Raw genomic sequence first — 19,658 nt, 5'->3', positions numbered from 1 at the left:
GCCAGACTCTTCCTATAGCCCTCAGAAGTTTAGGATGGAAAGAGTCAGATCAATTAAACAAAATCCAGGCAACCAAATATTTTTTGAGTCCGTCATGTGAAAGCAGTCTATTATTAGTTTGTGGACTGCACCAGTGTTCTGTTCTCTTGATCAGGCTGCGGTGAGCGTCAGTAACCTCAGTCCTGTGTCAGCTTTGTGGCCACTGTGCTGTATGTCACAGTGACTTTTCCCTTTCTCCTTCATAAATTATAGAACTTCAGAACTTTACTTTGTCTAGATTTTATCACAAAGTGTTTAGAAGGCCATTTGCCCTGGCTTCGCTTTTGAAAACAAAGTATCAGTCGTAGACCATCTGGTCTCAAGAGCATTACTTCTGTCCTTTTGAGTTGCATTATAGGGACAAGTGTTGTTAGCAGCTTCTTTCTTTCATACTTCCAGTTCTTTCTCCTCTTCCTTCTGTGCTCTTTGTTTCTACTGCTGTCTCTTGCTCACCCAGGCCCCAGATCTCAGGGTCTGCCGATGCTTTGCCTCCAGCATCTACTCTGTTCCTGACGATTTTTACATCTCAGATCCATCACCCCTTTTCAGTCTTGCCACCCACGCTCTACCATGGCTCCTGTCTTCAGTTCGACAGAAATTTACTAGCCCCTACCTGTGCCAGGGATATAAAGATGAATAAGGCAGGATTCTCTGCCTGATTTCCATAACCCATCACCTGATTTTCCCCCTCTCTTCCAGCTAAATGTGGAATTGCCACATTTATCTTCATCAAGCTCTGCCTTTCCACTGGCTACAGAATAAAACTCCTCAAGTCATACTGGAGGCCCACCAAGAACTCATCGCTTCTACCTAGCCTGTGCTCCAGCCAAACTGAACCACTGACTGTTCTCCAGACAGGCTCCCTCTCTCCCGATTCCGTTCTATTGCTCAGAGTGTCTGCTCTTGTCTCCCACGGCTACATCCTGCCTTTCAAGATTTAGTTCGTAGATCACCTTCCTTCTGATTAGCTAATAGGGAATAAGCGTCCCCTCTTCTGAACTCTTCTACCTTTTATGACTCAAGAAGTGCTTTGAGCAGTGGTTAAGAGTATGGAGGCAGGATGCCTTGGTTCAAATCCCAACTCTGCTAATTCCTAGCTGTGTGACCTTGGCAAGTTACTTAACCTCTCTGTGCCTCAGTTGCTTCATGCGTAAAATGGGAATTATAATAGTACCCACCTCATAGAATTTTGATAATTAAGTGGGTAAATATATGTGAAGTGCTTAGAACAGTGAATTAGTGTTAATGCATGGACAGTGTTATATGGCTGTTAACCTTTGTTTATGATGTATAGTTGTGTACATAAGCCTGTGGACATTACCTGTTGTGATGGAGCTTATTGAGAGCAGGGTCTATGTTTTGTTCATGTAGCCCAGACATTAACAGTTTCATTTCATAACGTATATTGGGCATATACCATGGGCAAGGTACTACACTTGCTCATAATTAATATTTATAGCAAAAATGAGATCGTGGTCTTTAACTTTTGTCCAAACCTTTTCAGTAACCTTTGGAACAGAGTCTAAAATAACTTACGTTATTCTCTCTCCTTCTCTGTCTTCAGGAAGTATCTAATTGCATATTAAATTAATAGGCAGAATGTCCGTGGTATTTTGTAATTTTGAACTCGCCCTTTCTTAACATAGTAACCAACCAGATAATTTTTAAAAGCCTATTTCTTTAAATTTCTGAACCAGTGAATAAACTTACTTCTCTGGTTTTTTCCTTGTTTCTCCCTGAAATAAGTTGACTAATCCAAACCTATACCTAACGTAATCTCCTTAAACTGAATCTAAAATTTAGATAAATTGAAGTCTGTAATAAAATTATTCCTCTGCACATCATAAAGGAAATAAAATCAAAGTTTGAAAAAGTTAGGTGTGCATGTCCCGTGAGAATATATCTTTTGGAATTATTGGCCAGATGGTTAACCTTTTCCAAATAGTAGTCATTTTGTTATGGTGATTCTTAATTTGGGGCTATGTCACTGCCAAGCCAAGCGTTCGTTACTTTTGATGAGTGTTTCAAACACCGATTATATAGCTAGTGCTGTTCTTACAACATCACAGCAGAATCAGAGTTTGAACCCTTTCTCAAGTTGCTCCATCTCCTCATCTGTCACGTCCTGAACTTTCCGTGCCGTCTTTGGCCCTGCATCTTACCATCTTTCCTTCCACACCTGTTCTTTCTTCTGTGCTCTGTGTCCTAGGCGTCTCCTCGTTTACCTCCACACCCAGTCAGCCCAGTCTTGTAGACCCGGTCTGTGAGATCTCTCTCAGATCTGTTATGCTTCCTCTCCCCCACTGACATGGCGTTGCCCAGGCTCTGTTCATCTCTTCCTGGATGCTCAGTGCCCTCTTAACTGGGGTCTGATTTCATCCACCTCCAGGCCAGCGACCACAGAAGACCCCATGCAAAATGCAGATTCCTCTGTTTAAAATCCTCCAATGACTAAGCCAGCCGGCAGTCCCCACCTTCTGTACCGCAGGGACTCCTTTCCGGTTGATAGTGGCATATTTGTATTTTGTATGATTGTTGTATTTGGGGGAACCTGTTGATACTGAAGAAACAGCTAATGCAGATTTGGTAACTTTAAATAAATGTGTACTTATCATAATCTCGTCTGCATTCCTTTGGAAAATTGTGTAGACATATGCTAGGCACATTCAGCGTGGAGACACTGACCAGGTGCATGTGATGTGCTGCCCCTTGAAATAAATTAGGGGGTCCCAGAGGTCCATAGCTAGGATGCTTGGTTTACAGGGACCACCTGGTATACTTCTGTTTTCCCTTTCATTCTCAGATGTGTCCTGTTGTAGATCATACGTTATGTGGTCATTCCAACCATGACCCACAGGCTGGGGATTTGGAGCAGGCCTTCTCCCGCTGTCTCCTGTGTGGAGACTCTTCCTCTCCACCTGCCCAGCACCTCCCCTGCATGAACTTACGGTAAACTCCCCGCATGGGTCCCACAGTCCACTTCCAGACCAGTGCCATCCACCGCAGTTCCTGTGCCCCCCGTGTCTGTGCCAGTCTCCCCTGTGGTGTGGTACCCTCTGTGGGAATCAGAAATGAGCCTTACTTCATTAACTTTGAACCTCCAGCCCCGCCACAGTGACATATGGGGGGGTGACATATGGGAGGCTAGTATACAAGTGAGTGAATGAATGAATTGCAAGGATTAAAAAGTAAATAAAATACATGTTAGGCACCGAGAATAGTGTCTGGCGCATCCTAAGTGCTCAGCTAATGTTAGCACACTTACTGTGTGGGGGACAGCATTTTTAGGTATTGGGGAAACAGAAGTAAACAAGACAAAGTCCCTGCTTTCGTGAAGCTTGCATTCTCCTGGGAGGAGATGGATGTTACTATTTCAGAGTGCTGTAGAGGAAAACAAGCCAGGTAAGGAACGTATAGTCGGAGAGGAGTAGTGTGATTTGGGGAGCTGCAGCCCTCACATCACAAAGCAGAGTGTGGGAGGGCGGCTTTGGAGCTGAGAGACAGTGACTTAATAACCAGCACAGACTATTTACAACAGCTGAGACATGGAAGCAACCTAAATGCCCATCAACAGATGAATGGATAAAGAAGATATGGTGTGCATATATATATATATATATACACAATGGAATGTTACTCAACCATAAATTAGAATGAAATAATGCCATTTGCAACCACATGGATGGACCTAGAGGTTATCATACTAAATGTAGTAGGTCAGACAGAGAAAGACAAATACCATATGATGTCACTTATATGTGGAATCTAAAAAATTGTTACAAATAAACTTATTTACTAAACAGAAACAGACTTAGAAAACAAAGGGGTTACCAAAGGGGAAAGGGGTAGGGAGGGATAAATTAGGAGTTTGGGGATTAGCAGATACATACTGCTATATATAAAATAAACAACAGGGCTTCCCTGGTGGCTCAGTGGTTGAGGGTCTGCCTGCCGATGCAGGGGACATGGGTTCGTGCGCCGGTCTAGGAAGATCCCACATGCCACAGAGCGGCTGGGCCTGTGAGCCATGGCCGCTGAGCCTGCGCGTCCGGAGCCTGTGCTCCGCAACGGGAGAGGCCACAGCGGTGAGAGGCCCGCGTACCGCAAAAAAAAATTAAATAAATAAATAATAAACAACAAGGACCTACTGTACAACACAGGGAGCTATATTCAACATCTTGCAGTAATCGATGATGGAAAAGAATCTGTATAACTGAAGAATCTGTATAACTGCATCACTTTGATGTACACTTCAAACTAACACATTATAAATCAACTGTACTTCAATTTAAAACAAAAGAATTAGGGAGACTAAAGAAAATAAAAACTAAAAATAACCAACACAGGCAGTGACCACCACTGAGGGCAAATGCTGGGTGTGGCACAGGGGGTGGTCGGTGGGGCTGGTTCTGGTCAGGCCGTGTGCGCAGAGATGCGAGGGCAGAGAGAGGGCAGGCATCTGCTGGGAGAGAGCCCAGGCTGCCGAAGGTTGTGTGTCTGATTGGGGCATAGCAAGGAGGCCAGTGTGACTGGAGCAAAGTGAATGGGAACGAGAGGCAGGAAGTATGGTCACAGGTGGAGGTTGGGAATATCAGGACTTTGTATTTTATTCTCAGTGAGGATGGGAACGGGGGCTAGTGCGGCTGGTGGGTGGAAGTGGAATGATTATCTAAGGTCCCTTTTAACTTGACATTTTGTGATTCTGAATTTCAGCTGTAGTGTCCAGGGTGTCTCATCACTGTTCATAATAATGCTGCAGCACCCACCCATGTCTTACAGAAATGAGCACACAGATATAGCTACAACAGCTTCAGGGTGCGGCATTACTGAAAGTGGGCACCCTTACTTGTTCAGTAACTTTAGAGTTTTAACTGATTATCAGGGGAAGTGAAATGGTTCTAAAACTCTTTCATGGTGAGTTTTGAAGACCACTTGTCAACATGGGAGAAATGCCAGCCTGAAACAGCTCTTCACAAATGGTGTCCCCACAGCGCTCTCCGTGCAGCCCCCAGGGGTTCCTCTGGGGGACTCCAACTCTGTCAGTGTGCTTTGTGACAGCCGTCAGTAGCTGCCCCGCTGTTCTCAAAGTCAAAGCCCACACTCGTAACAAGGCTTGTGTGCTCCGGCCCTGATTCCACTCCAGGCCCGCCACACTCTCGCTGGCGTGGCCTGCTCCAGTTTGGTCTTCAGGAAGCTTTTCCTGACGGCCTTCGTAAGTGTTGGTTCTACTGTCTAGAGCGTTCTCCCACCTCTTAGCCTGGCCAGTTCCTCCTCATTCTTCAAGTCGCAGCTTAAACGTCACGGCAGCAGGGAACTTTGTTCTTCCTTTCACACCCCGTGACTCCACGTGTGGTCATTTGCTGCTGCCCTTTAATTTTGTCCCTCTCTCTCTCTTTGTTAGCCATGTCATGTCTGAATATGGGAGAATGACGGACACAGAACGAGACCAGATAGACCAGGATGCTCAGACATTCATGAGGACCTGCTCAGAAGCGATCCAGCAGCTGAGAACACAAGGTGCCGTGCCCCACAAGATGCAGCCAGCCAGCTGTGACTCAATTCAGTACTTACATCATGCACGTGGCACAGCCGCGTAAAGCTCTCTTTTGTGTTCTTATTTCGATTTAGGTTTCAGAACTTTAAAATTCTTTTTTCCTGATTAGTGTTTTAACCTAAGCTGTTAACAATAATGAAAAGGCCATGAATTCGGGTGAAACAGATGGGAAGAGGGAGGTGGAAAGGACCTCTCCACACAGAACCAAAAATTTACCAAGGGACCAGCGTCAGAGAAGATGAATCGTGTGTGGAGGTGTGTGCGTGTGTGCCTGTGTTCTGGGTGGCACTGAGAGGGGCAGCAGTTGATGGCATGTGGACAAGGATACAAGGTCTCTGAACTCTCTACTTAGAGTATTAAAGTAAACTGCAGTATCAGACTCTCATCGTTAAGAGGAAGACTCTGGAGGCTTGGCTGCTTACGTACCCACCCCAGCCCCACCATGTTCTGTCCATATGGCCTTTGGCAAGTCACTTAGTCGCCCTGGGTCTCAGTTTCTTCATCTATAAAATGGAGATATTTCTCAGCGTATATCTCTTAGGTATATTGCTTAGGGTTTTTATGAGAATTCTCATGGCATCCTTAGAACAATAGCTAGCATTAGGGTTACTATTATCATCTCACTTTCACTGATGTTTAGATCTTACTGAGAGGCTGAGGTGGCTTCCTTGATTCTTTTTTAATTTGCTTAGGCAGATACAGATTCCATTAACACAGCATAGAGTTCAACTGGCCAGATGCTGTTGTGCTTGACACAGACTTTGTTTGGGAAGCTTCCATGGACAGCCTGGAGAGTCTGTTGAAAGCTATAGACATTCCTGCCAGAAAAAAATATACATATGCACAAAATTTTGTGTCTAATTTCATGGATCAGCTAAATTCCTCATGTGAATCTCAGATGACGCAGCCCTATGGTAGAAAGAGATCATGCCCCCTGCCCTTAAGGACGTTCATTGAGATAACCTAGAAAATATACATGAACATTAATAAACTGAGGAATTAAGTGACCTTGGCCTCCTTATTGACTCTGAGCCTTAGTTTCTTCATGTGTAAAACAGGCCTAATTAGAATTGCCTTTTGCATTGTTTGGGTCAATAGCAGTGATTTACGTGAAGTACTAACAGGGTGCCTGCACATGGTAGGTACTCAGTCTCTCATAAACCGGAGCTGTCTTAGCAAAGTAACTGGCACAGACTCTAAGAAGAAGTGATGGTTCACAGAAGAAAGGCATCCTTGTGGCTCAGAGAATCAAGGTTTCCTGGAGAAGGAAGGTTTGACTCGGTGTCTAAAGGAAATGTGAATGGCTGAGGGAAGAGGATGGAGCATTCCAGGCTGAAAAACAGGCAGGCACAGGGGGCGTGTGTGCTCTGAGTTTGATTTAAACATGTTACTTGAAGGTCAGCTTGAACGTTGGGTGCTGTTAATACGAACAGGGTCAGCACTCAAGAAGAGGGCTGTGTCAGATGCCATCCCTATGTGCTGTAATAACCCATAAATTATTTGACTAGTTTTTCTGCAGGTTGAATCTTTTACTCTCACAAAGCCTAATAAATCTTACTCTTTTAAAAATGTAATGTCACTTGACACAAGACTTGTTTTATAGCTGTATTTTTAAGAATACTTCTAATAAAGAAACTGTTGTGAGGAAGCTGAAGATGAATTGTTCTTCTGTATAATTGAATACAGAGCCCTGAATATTGTCCTTTTCTGTTACAGCCCACAAGGAGATACATTCCCAGCAAGTGAAGGAGCACAGGAGTGCTGTTTTGGATTTCATTGAAGATTACTTAAAAAGTATTTCATTTTATCTTAAAGGGCAAATGTGGCATTTCACAATAGATGGGATGCAACATTTAGCTTTGCTAGCTGAAGACTGTCCTGTCTCATTGTATTTAATGATACCTTTGCCCGAGAAGCAGTTTTAAGTGGTCTCTGCTATTTTCCCCTGAACAGGAGTATGTAAACTTTACTCAGAACAAAGAGCCATCCGAGTTAAGCGAGTGGTGGACAAGAAAAGATTGTAAGTATTGTCTCCATTGGTGTTCTTTAATTAATAATAGCAAATAAAGTTTGTAGAGCACTATGCTTTAGAGTCAGACTGGGTTGCTATATAAACATGAAAAATAAGCTAACTTAATCAGGATATGTCATAATTAGTGAGATCTGTAGCAAGTTCAGGGTGGGACTGGTACCATTGAGTAGCAAAGCCTAGGACCTAAGAGCTCCAGCTTGCAGGCAGGCAGCCTGTGTTTAAATCGTGGCTTTGCTGTGTGACCGTGGGAAGATTGCTTAACTTCTCTGTGCCTTAGTTTCCTCACTTGTAAAATGGAAAGGTTTATAACACCTACCTTGTTGGGTTGTTGTGAGAATAAAATGAGTTGATGTAGGTAAAACACTTGCCGTTGAGTGGTTAATATACGTTAACTTATACTATTATCTGCTCTGAAGCATTTACCATGTGTCAGGCACTATGTCTATTTCATTTAGTCCTCACAGCCACTCTATTAAAAAGTATTAGTACCCCATATTATAGAGGAAGTTGAGGCTCAGGGAATTTGGGTTACTTGCACAGTGTCACATAGCTGACCTCAGATTTGAACGTCAGGTTAACCAGGGCAGATCTCTCAAACAATGGGCTTTGTGTTGGATGCTGAAAGAAAATAATCTGGGTAAGGGATTAGAGAGGAAGAAAGCAGGCCAGGCTCAGGCAGGAGGGCAGGCAGAGTGTTTGCCCAAAGCAAGTCCTGGAGGAGAAGTTAGGGCCTTGATGGTGTGTGATTTGTCATCGAGAGGTGGTGCGTGGTCACTGGGTCTCACACCCACCAGAGCGAGAGATGCCAATTCTGCTTCCTTATCTCAGGCGGACCTTGACACTTGAGACTTAACAGGTACCTTGAGTAAAGTAAGAAGAGGCTTTGGCAGCTGCCTCCTCAGTTCCTGGTTCTCAGCAGAGGTTTGGACAAATTAAGATCAGATGGGAATTGTTCTCATTTAGGCAGTGAAGTTCATTCTCGTCTCCTGTCAGATAGCTGCCCTGTGCCAATTACTTTGAGCAGAGGACCTTGAGGGAAATAACTGTGTGACCCTTCACAATGTAGTCCAGCCCTCCCTTCTAGTTCTTTCCTCACCTTACCCCAGAAGGCATCTGCCTAAAACATACGTATACTTTTATCACTCCCTTGCTCCAGTGTCTTTACAAAGCTAAACTTCACAGCATGACATTCCAGGCCCGTAACGATTTGTTTCTTAGTTGGTCTCCATGGATTTATGCTCTGACTATACCTGACTACTTTGTGTTGTAAAGAGGCCTTGTTCTTTGAAATTTTTATGCCTTAATCCTTGCTGAGGTCTCTGCCCAGAATGCCCTTCACATATATATTTATATTCCCTGCCCCTGTCCCCTATATTCACGTGGCAAGCCAATTCCTATTTATACTTCCAGCCCCAGTTAAGATGTTGCTTGCTCTTTAAGGCCTTTCGCAGTTCCCATGGGCCCTGTTAGTAGCTCCTTCCGATGTAGGTTCCCTGCGCGTTGTCATGGTCAGGTGTGACACTTCCCACTCTTAGAAAGCTGCTAGTACGCCCCCTTAGCCCAGTGTGCGGCATGATGCCTGTCCCAGTCTAGGGAAGCCACTCAGTGAGGACTGTGGAATGAATGAATGAATGAATGGCAAGTTTCCTGAAGATAATTTGGCTGTTAAGTAGAGTTGTTTTCACTGTCAAGTTGGATTGGTGGGTTCTTTGTTTTTGTATTATTTTGTTTTCATTGGTGATGGTTATGTTAAAAATCATTCTTATAAAATAGATTTGCGAAACCCAAGTTCTCATGTTTTATGGCATTGTTGCTACTCTCATGTTTGTTTTTTTCTTGGTGAAAGAAGAGCATATTTGTTAGTAAAGGGGCAGTCTGATTGTTTTGTATTTTAAACCTTTCACAGTGTAAGAGAAAAGTTATTCTCTGATGGTGTTTATTGTCATAGAATGGTAATATCGCACTAATCTCTCACACCAAAGGGCTCTTATTCCAGACGGGGTGAAAATGTTTTGCCCGTGAAGGCAGACGTAGTCTCAGCCGAGCTTTCTGGGGTTTTCCCTCCATGCCTGCTCCATTTCTTAGAAGGATGCACCATTGTCAAATGTAGCTCTCTTCACCCATCCCTAGGCACTGTGCTACCTGAGTTGACAGTTGCACCTGCTGTTAGTTGCCTTAAGCTGAGCATGCAGATGGTGATAACTCTTGCTGGGGTCTCACCTCTGTTCTTCCTCCTGCTATGAGACTGAGAGTCCTTTGAAGACAGGGACCATTGTGTCTTTTCTCTCTGTGGTCCCAGTGCCTTAATCAGACCCTAGCACAAGATAGGTGCTCAGTTAAGGGTTCTTGAGTGAAGGAAGGAATGGGGCACAGGCACTCATTACAGGATCCTCAGGTCTATGTATTGAGAGCTTATAAAATGGAAAGGTTGTGGGCAGTATAGACACAGCATTGGCACAGGTGACCTTGTCATCCCCAAAGGGTTTGACGTACACCCATATCCTCCTGATCACCTGAAAGCACTAATATTTTGGTTAAGATTTAAGTTGAAATAGCCAACAGATGCCCTCCTGGGTATGTGCTCTAATTTAAAACATCAGAAACGTTTCCCCTTTCCAGAAAGCAATCAGGTTGAATATCAATCGCCTTTCTTTTTCCTGGGAAGAGGTTTGAGGTGGCGATCTGGAAATTAAAACTAACCTCTGATATTGTTTTTCACGAGTTCAGAGCATTTTCTCTGTTTAGGTGTAATAAACTATACAAAAATCCAGGAACACATCCAAACTTAAAATAGTAGGGCTTCTCTTCAAATTGCTATTTCTTTCTTATTCAGTGGTGAGTCGGCTGATCCTGAATCTGCCCATGGCTAACCTCACTTTAAAGTTTGCTGGGTTTGGGTGCATCATTTGAACACATCACTTTTCGCTAGTACAGTGATATTCTTAGAGTGGGAACTCCTGGCTATTTTTTCTGCTTCAAGGGAGACTTGAGATTGATAAAACATATTGCCTGAAAGATGATGTTTCTTCTAACATTGCACAGGTTATGAAACAACAGATAGGAAGTCTAGACAAGTTTACAGCACCTTCTGAATTTATCATTGTAGCTTGAAGTTAACTATCAGAATATTGTCACATCCTACTATTAATTCTAAAGGATAATGTGAGAATTTCCTATGATATTCTGAGGAAATCCTGGCAACCTAAATAAAATAAGTGTTACTCTGTAAGCAGGTTCCATGGTCAAACAAGTTTGAGAAACGCTTAGTGTATAGAGTTCCCTGAGTCTTTACACTGACCCTGTGCCTTGATTCCATCTTTCTAAGTGAAAGCCCTGCTCACTGTGGAGCCCTTTACTCTTGAAACACCTGGCAAACACACTTTAGAAATAGTGCCCGATCCCATGGCCAGGTGTAAGACCTTGAGTTATTTATTATTTACTCCCTTAGGTTGGTTACAAAAGATAAAAATTTTGCTGCATTCCATTTTTCCTTCTTTAAAGAAAAACTGGTATACTTACAACACATGCTCTCACCATACTTATTTGGTACTTAAAGAACGTACTCACAGTATTATCTATGATTTGGTCCTCTCATTCCAACTAGATTGGAAGCTTGGTGAAGGCAGAATTTTGTCTTTTACCTCTTCATATCCACAGCCCCTAACCCGGTATCCTACACGTCGTAACAGCTCAATAAATTTTGCCAGTGTTGGGGATGATAATGATGATAGAGATGAAGAAAACAAGAAGTGATACGATGTGATACTAAGTCCATAGCAAGGATTTTGTGGGTTTTTTTTTTTTAATTTTGGCTTTTTTTGTATTTGACGTACAAAATTTTAAAATATTTAAAGAGTACACTGTAGTGATTTGATATATGTATGCATTATGAAAGGATTCCTGCCCATCTAGTTAATTAAAACATTCATAACCTCATATATTTATCTTTTTTTTACCTATTTATTTTTTGAATTTTTTGTATTTTATTTTATTTATTTTTTATATAGCAGTTTCTTTTTCCTTTTTTTTTTTGCTGAGAACATTTAAGTTCTTTTCTCTTAGCAAATTTCAGTTATACAATACAGTGTTATAAGCTATAGTCATCATGTTGTACATCAGATCCTTAGACCTTGTTCATCTTATAATTGAAAGTTTGTACCCTTTTACCAACCTCTCCATATTGCCCCCACCTGTGATTTTGTCTTAGTCACCACCTAGAACAGGGGATCAGCAAACTATGGCCTGCAAGCCAAATCTAGCCTGTTTCTGTACAGCCCTCAAGGAGAACATGGTTTTTATATTTTTAGATGTTTGTAAAACAAGAAGCAAAAGAAAAAAAGAAGAATATGGGGTTAGAGACCATATATGTTCTTTCACAAAGCCTACAGTATTTCTCATCTGGCCCTTTACAGGAAAAGCATGCTGACCCCTGGCTTAGACCAAAGTCTCTGAGGTGAAGGACCACATTGTTGCTGTTTGTTCTTTGCAGTCCATCATGGACTGATGTGTCAAGTTCCACTGCGCAGGTCAAGTTCGTAGCTTATGCTGCTGGTGAGCCACCACAGTAGTTTGATAACACCTGAAGTGGTCTATACCCTGTTCAGAGACAGGAGTCCCCTGATTAAATGGCAGTATCAAATTGCTATAAATGTTTCTAAATGCTTATTCTTCATTTTTGTACTTATTCATAGCAGACCGGTAACAAACAGTTCATAGTCTCATTCTGGTCTGCGGACCATACTTTGAGTAGCACTGGCCTGAAAATCACCCAGTATGGAGTAGATGCCCAGTAAATATCTGTAAGTGTGAAGATGGCTTAAGGTAGTTTGAGATATTCCTGCTCTGTGGGAGTACAGGGTACCTGTGCCAGAGTGGATACCTTAGACTGAAAGCCATCTTTGAAATGAGAGTGCTATAATATTAGGTATCAAAAATATCTCCTTTCTACCAGAGTCTTTGTTGGGGGCATAAAAGAAGTATAAGAGCTATGCCTGACTCTAGAATATTAATCATTTTTCTCAAATACTTGTACAGGGCTTTATTTAAGGTTTGCAAAGAACTTCTTCCACATATTTTCTTGTTTTGAAACTGGAAAATCTGTTTCTCTCCCTCTCTTCTATCTCTTCCTGTTCTTAAATTTTAAATAAAATCCCAAAGTCTTTCAAATAAGGGACCTGGAAACAGATGTTGGCCAGGTGGAAACTGTTTGGATTGCTGTTATGAAATGCTCAGCTTTCAGTTAGAGAAATCAGTTTAAGTAAATCATGGAGCATAAACTGATCTTTCTGATGACTTTTTAAAAATTGCTTTTCTCAAATTGCCTTCAACTAGTTAATCTGTAATTTCCCTGAGGATCTCAGTAGACATTCTGTGTATAATTAGATCTGTTTTTATCACTTAAAAAAAAAAAAAAAAGCACTCAACTTCATCTGTGTCTGCTGCATTGCAGTCCTTTATTCATTTTAAATTAAAAACTGGCACATTAGCATACCCTGGACACAAAGGGCGACAGACATTAATGGAACCCTTTATTTAAAAGTCAGTTAAGCCCCTCTCCTTCCTGAACAATTCAGTCCTGCAGCCATGGAGTGGGGCAGCGTAAGACGCGTGTCTGCAGCTTCGGGGAGCTGTCGTTTCCCAGGGCAGGTCAGAGTGTGAGCAAGCTGAGGAGGGGTGGCTCAGCATGGGCAGTGAGAGCCTGAGCAAGGACAGGGGCGTGTCCACATGGGGGAGGAGTGGCAGTGGAGGTGGCAAGTTGGTGATATACAAGGGGGACTGATCAAATAGTAAGTATATACGGATAATGGGAGCCAGGTTTCACACTCAGGGGAGTGAAAGGGAAATTGGATTGGAATGAAAAGTACTGGTGTGAACTCATGGTTTTCATTTTACATAGGTAGATATAGAAATGAAATATGGTTGTAAATGTGTATGCATGTCTAGGTCTGCAAACACATACACATTTTTCCTGGTTCTGTCCACTGAGAGGGCCTGGACGCACCGATATCCCAGTAGCAATAAGAATACTTAGCACTCAGATCTTGGCTTCTTAATAGCAATTTCAGCTTCCAGGAACCAGCGCTCCTTGGAGAAATGGCTGATTCTGGGGCTGGGTCAGGGAAGGTATAAAATGAGCCTGGAACATTTTGTTGTGCCAGAAAGCAAGGAACGAACGGCTCAAAGAGTGATGGGGACATGCAAAAAGGACATAAGCCAGTTTGAAGGGGCTTCTGCTGACCACATTAGAGACAATTGGACCGTCAAAATACATGGTAGCAGATTATAACCCATTGAATAAAGTAGGGCATCATGAGCCCATCTAGAGAGGAATAAATAAATGAGTAAATTGAAAGTTTGAAATTGATAATTGCATAGTATCTAAGCAGTCCCTCCCCCCAGACTTATTAATTACAAAGAGGAAAGAGTAACTTTACGGTTACAGCCACTACCTTAATCAAGTGATCAAAGTGAAATCATGTACAGCCTGATAGGATGAAATGAGAAGTATGGAAATAGAATATCACTTCTATCATATCATATTGTTTTTATACCAGAGATGCATAACCTGAATCCAACCACGAGGAAAGGTCAGACAAACTCAGATTGAGGGACGTCTTACAGAATAACTGGCGTGTATCAAGGATTTGAAACTCAAGGAAAGGCTAAGATCTGTTTAATCCAAAGGAGACTAAAGAGAAACGACAACTAGATGCAGTCAGTGTGTGACTCTGAACTGAATTTTTTTCTTATAAAGGATATTATTGAGATCTGGTCAAATTAGAATGGGGTCTAGGGAGAGGATGGGAGAAATGTATCAGTGTGAATTTCCTGATACAGATGGTTGTATTCTGACTGTATCAAAGAATGTTCTTGTTTTTAGGAAGTACTAAAATATTCAGAGTTGAAGGGGCATCAGGTTGGCAACTTACTCTCCAATGGTTCAGGAAAAAGCATTCTTCGAACTACAGACTTCTCTGCATGTGATTATTTCACAATAAAATAAAACCCTGCAAGATGCCATTTCACACATGTTAGAATGGCTAAAATAAAAGTGATAAATGTTAGGGAGGATATGCAGCAACTGGAACTCTCATTTATGGCTGGTTAATAATTGGAACTCTGATTTATGGCTACTTACTTCTAATAAAGTAACTCTTTATTAGAACCAGCCAGGGACTTCCCTGGTGGTGCAGTGGTAAGACTCCCCGCTCCCAATGCAGGGGGCCCGGGTTCGATCCCTAGTCAGGGAACTAGATCCCACATGCCACAACTAAGGAGCTGGTGAGCCACAACTAAGGAGCCCACCTGCCGCAACTAAGACCCGGCGCAACCAAATAAATAAATAATAAGAAATTTAAGAAAAAGAAAAGAAAAGTGTGTATTAACAACCAATTTATTAAAAAAAAAAAAAAGAACCAGCCAAATATTTCTCCAAAGTTAAATGACCACCCAATGACCCAGCAATTCCACACCTAGGTTCTTTATGCCTAGAACGTCCTTTCTGCTTTTCTGTGCCTTGCAAAACTTTACTCCTCTTTCAAGAGTTTGCCTAAGTGACACTTCCCCTGAGAAGCCCCCAGTTATTTCTACTCTCTGAATTAGTAGCAGTAAGAATTTATAAAGTACTTACCTTTTCCATAGTACTTTTTTTTTTTGGTCTGCTGTGTTATTTAGTCTTTGCAATGACTTTGAGTGTTAATATTGGAAGGATACCAGAAGCCAGGTTTCTCATTATCAAAGAAGTGAAACGAAAAAAGGTAGAAGGAACCTTGTTTTATTGGTTGGAACAGAAGATACTGGAAGCTGCTCTACAGATATGGAAACTGAGGCCCAGTGCTTACAAGGTGAGCCAGGGCAGCACCTACTGCGTGCCAACCTCTGTGCTAGGTCGGTTGTCACAGGTGATCTCATTCAATGTTTACAAGAACCTTTTTAGAAAAGCGCTATTTAATTCATTTTGCAGATAAAGAAAATTCAGCAAAGAGGATTTAAAAAACAAAACAAAACAAAATACCTGTCACATTGCAGATAAGTGGCAGACTAGAGGCTACTCTGCAGATAAGCTGCAGACTAGGATCCAAGCCCAATTTTGTCTCCAAACATATTTCTAAACATATTTGTCTGTCTCAGGCAGTCAATCAGCCAGTGGTTTAAGGACCCAGTCTCCAACCGCCATGGATGTGTGGAATTACTGGAGTAACCTGTCAGCCAAGACAGTCTAGGAGGACATCAGGCCAGTCCTACTGAGGAACATGGCTGAGGTCAAGGCTGTGCACACTCAAGCAGTTTGTGGCTGCCCCCCGCCCCGAGACCTCTCCCCTGCTGATCTACCAAGACTCCTCAAATCCTTCCCCCTCCACAGCACCAACCTAGAAGATGAGCACTAGTTGGCCCCTAATTGGAAGACCCTGCTGAGTCCCTTGCAAAGATTACAGCAGTGTTCTCCCTTCTCTGATTTTTTTGATTTTTTTTTTTTTTTTTTTTTTTTTTTTAGATTTTTGGCCACACCACGCAGCATGTGGGATCTTAGTTCCCAAACCAGGGATCGAACCCGTGCCCCTTGCAGTGGACGTGTGGGGTCTTAACCACTGGACCACCAGGGAAGTCCCTGAATTTTTTGAATTACTAATGGATTTTGTCAGCTGTTTTCTTCTGTTCCTCCATTGGTCTGCATCTTGTCAGAATAAAAAATGTGTATTTCTTTAGGATTTCACAAGACTATCCCACCCCTCTGCCTTTTCTTATTACCCAGTGATAGTAGCGGCAGTAGTAAGAGTGGTAGTAATAGCTCATTTTTTCAGCTCTTGCTCTAGACTGTGGTCTAGAGCACCTTTTCCTCTGCTTATTGACTACTCGTATATTTGCTTCTTTGAGATGTCTGTTCAAGTCTTTAACCCATTTCTTTACCGGATTGTTTGTCTTTTTATTGTTGACTTGTAATGGAGTTATTTTTGTATAGCCTGCATACAAGTTCCTTGTTCGATATGTGCTACAAATATGTTTCCCTGTTCTGTGGCTTGTCTATTCATTTTCTTAAAGGTGTCCTTTGATGAGCAGAAACTCTTAATTTTGAGGAAGTCCAATTTATCTGTTTTTATATTGTCTACCGAGTTAGTCTTTCATGTTTTCTTCTGGGATCTTTGTGAGTCTAGGTTTTATGTTTAGGCCCATCATCTATCTCAGATTAATTTTTTGATATAGTGAGATGAGGTTGAGGTTCATTTTATTCCATATAAATATCCACTTATTCCAGCAATATTTCAGCTTTCTTTTCCTCATTGAGTTGACCTGGCACCTTTGTCAAAAATCAATTGACCATACATATATATCTGTTTCTGGACTCTTTATTCAGTGTTATTAATCAGAATTTTTTATTCTGGTACCTCACTATCTTGATTACTGTGGCTTTGTAGTAAATCTTGAAGTCAGCTGATGTTAGTCCTCCAAATTTCTGCTTTTTCAATATTATTTTTGCTATTCTAGATCCTTTGTATATTTCCATAGAAAGTTTAGAATCAGCTTGTCAGCTTCTTCAGAAAACCTGCTGGGATTTTTATAGGGATCATATCGAACCTATATATAAATTTAGGGAGAATGGATGTCTTAATGCCTATCTATGGTATGGTATATCTATGGCATGGTATATCTTTTCATTGATTTCTATCTTTATATTTAAATTTCTTTTTCTTAGCAATATTTTGTCATTTTCAGCGTAGTAGAGGTGTTACTCATCTTTGTTAAATTCCTAGATTTTTTGAAGCTCTTGTAAGTGGTATTGTTTTATTAATTTTCCTTTTCAATTTCTCATTGCTAGTATATAGAAAATACAATTAATTTTTGTATCTGCAAAATAACTTTCTGTCCTGCAACCTTAATTAATTCACATATTAGTTCTAGCAGCCTTTTTGTAAATTCTGTGTAATTTTCTGCATAAACAATGATGCCATATATAAATAACGTAATCTTTATACCTTTTATTTCTTTTTCTTGCTTTATTGCACTGCCTAGGATGTGGGCCTCCAGTACCATGTTGAATAGAAGTGGTTAGAATGGACATCCTTGCCTTGTTCCTAATTATGGGGCAAGGATTTATTGCTTCACATTAAGTGTGATGTTAGCTATAGGTATTCTGTAGCTCTTCATCAGGTTAGGAAATTCCCTTCTTTGTCAGGGGTTCCCAAGACTGCCCTCAGGTTTAATGATTTGCTAGAAGGACTCACAGAACCCAGAAAATCTGTTATACTCATGGTATAGTATTACAGTGAAAAGAAACAGATTAGGATCAGCAAAGGTAAAAGGCACGTAAGGCAAAGTCCAGGATCCACCAGATGCAAGCTTCTTGTTGTCCTCCCAATGGAATAGCGCGGACAGTGCTTAATTCTCCCAGCAATGAGAATGTGTGATGTGGGACAACATGTACACAGTATTTGTCAACCAGGGAAGCCCACAGGATTTCATTGGGGATCAGTCATGTATGCATGGAGCACCCAAGCTGCTGGCTTTAGTTAATCAGTCTCTAGTCCCTCCAGAGGTCGAACTCATACAGCTTGGTCCAAGACCCCAACATTAATCACATTGTTAGTGTAAACTGTCTGGTGTGGTCCAAGGCCCCAGGCGTACAAGAACAGCCTTTATCAGGCAGGATGTTCTCAGAGCTTGGTGGTTATCTCCCAGGAACTGGTCCAGGGCCAGTTTCTTTGAAATGTGTAGAGTTGGAACACCCAAACCTGCTGCATCAACCCTTTCCTGCACACTCTCTAGTACTAGTTCGGTGAAACATTTTATTATGAAGGTATCTTGAATTTTTCAAATGCTTTTTCTGCATCTAATGAGATGATCATGTGCTTTTCTTTTCTGTTAATGTGTATTACACTGATCGATTTTAAGATGTTAAACCAACTCTGCCTTCCTGGGATAAACCCCACTTGGCCATGATGCATTGCTGTTTTTATACATTGTTAAATTCAGTTTGCTTATATTTTGTTAAGGATGTTTGCATTTATGTTCATGAAGGTATTTGTCTAATTTTCCTTTCTTGTCATATCTTTGTTAGATTTCCATATCAGGGTAATGCTGGCCTCATAAAATGATTTGTAATTGTTCTCTCTCCTCTCTTGTTGCCCAGGTATACTACATCCCTACCTTCTTTCTCATCTTAGGGAAAAACATTTAGCCTTTCACCATAAGGTATGATGTTAACTGTAGATTTTTTGTAGATGTCTTCTATCAGATTAAGGAAGTTCCCTCCTATATGCACTTCTCTTCACCTTGCTTGATTTGCTCCACAGCAGTATAGAGAGTTATTCTTCATTCCTTACAGCTCCATAGTACTCCAGAGTTTATTAAGCCAGTTCCAGGTTGATGGACATATGGTTAGTTTTCAGGATTTTGCTGTATTAAAATTGAATTACAAAATTGCTACAATGAATAGCCTTGCACCTACTTTTTCATATTATTGCTGTATCTTTGGGATAGAGTCATAGAAGTCATTTCTGGGTTAGAAAGTAAATATAATTTTGCTAGATATTACCAAATTTCCCTCCATAGGTGTTAACACCATTTGGCATTTTTTTATGCAATTCAAAATAAATTGCAAACATCAGTACACTTATCCTTAAATACTTCAGCATGTATATCATTAACTAGAGTTCAATATTTATTTACAGTTTTTCGGACTATTCTTGCATGTTTCCAAATGAATTTTATAATTGACTTGTCTGACTTCAAGATGGCGGGGGGGGGAACCTGGTGATATTTTTATTGGGATCACATTATATTTTTAAATTAGGGAGAACTAACAGCTTTATGGTATTTCTTTTTTCAATCCAAGAACATGATATATCTTTTCATTTGTTACAGTATTTTTTTTTATCTTTCAAGAACATCTGTGAGTTTTGGGCTTTTCTTGCTAAGTTTACGCTGCAATTTTTGTTGTTATTGTTAGTTTTTAAATCTTTTTTGTTTTGGCTATTGCAAATGGAGTCTTCTCTTTCATTGTATCTTCCAACTCTAAACCAGGTACTTTTTGATGAA

The 19,658-nt window shown here is 41.2% G+C and overlaps 1 protein-coding gene across 2 annotated transcripts in view; it reads left to right on the top strand.

Moving 5' to 3' along the window:
* Positions 1–19,658, top strand: part of STX18 (syntaxin 18) — a 120,033-nt gene that overhangs the window by 74,966 nt on the left and 25,409 nt on the right. For both annotated transcript variants that reach the window (XM_082652660.1, XM_082652661.1), the window contains 3 exons: positions 5,441–5,556; positions 7,310–7,387; positions 7,547–7,613. In XM_082652660.1, coding sequence (XP_082508786.1) covers positions 5,441–5,556; positions 7,310–7,387; positions 7,547–7,613 — 261 coding nt within the window. The remainder of the gene's footprint in view (positions 1–5,440; positions 5,557–7,309; positions 7,388–7,546; positions 7,614–19,658) is intronic.

Source organism: Grampus griseus, assembly GCF_964374135.1.
Source record: "Grampus griseus genome assembly, chromosome: 4".
NCBI lineage: Eukaryota > Metazoa > Chordata > Mammalia > Artiodactyla > Delphinidae > Grampus > Grampus griseus.
The sequence above is the reverse complement of the archived record's forward strand: the minus strand, read 5'-3'. Positions and strand labels throughout refer to the sequence as shown.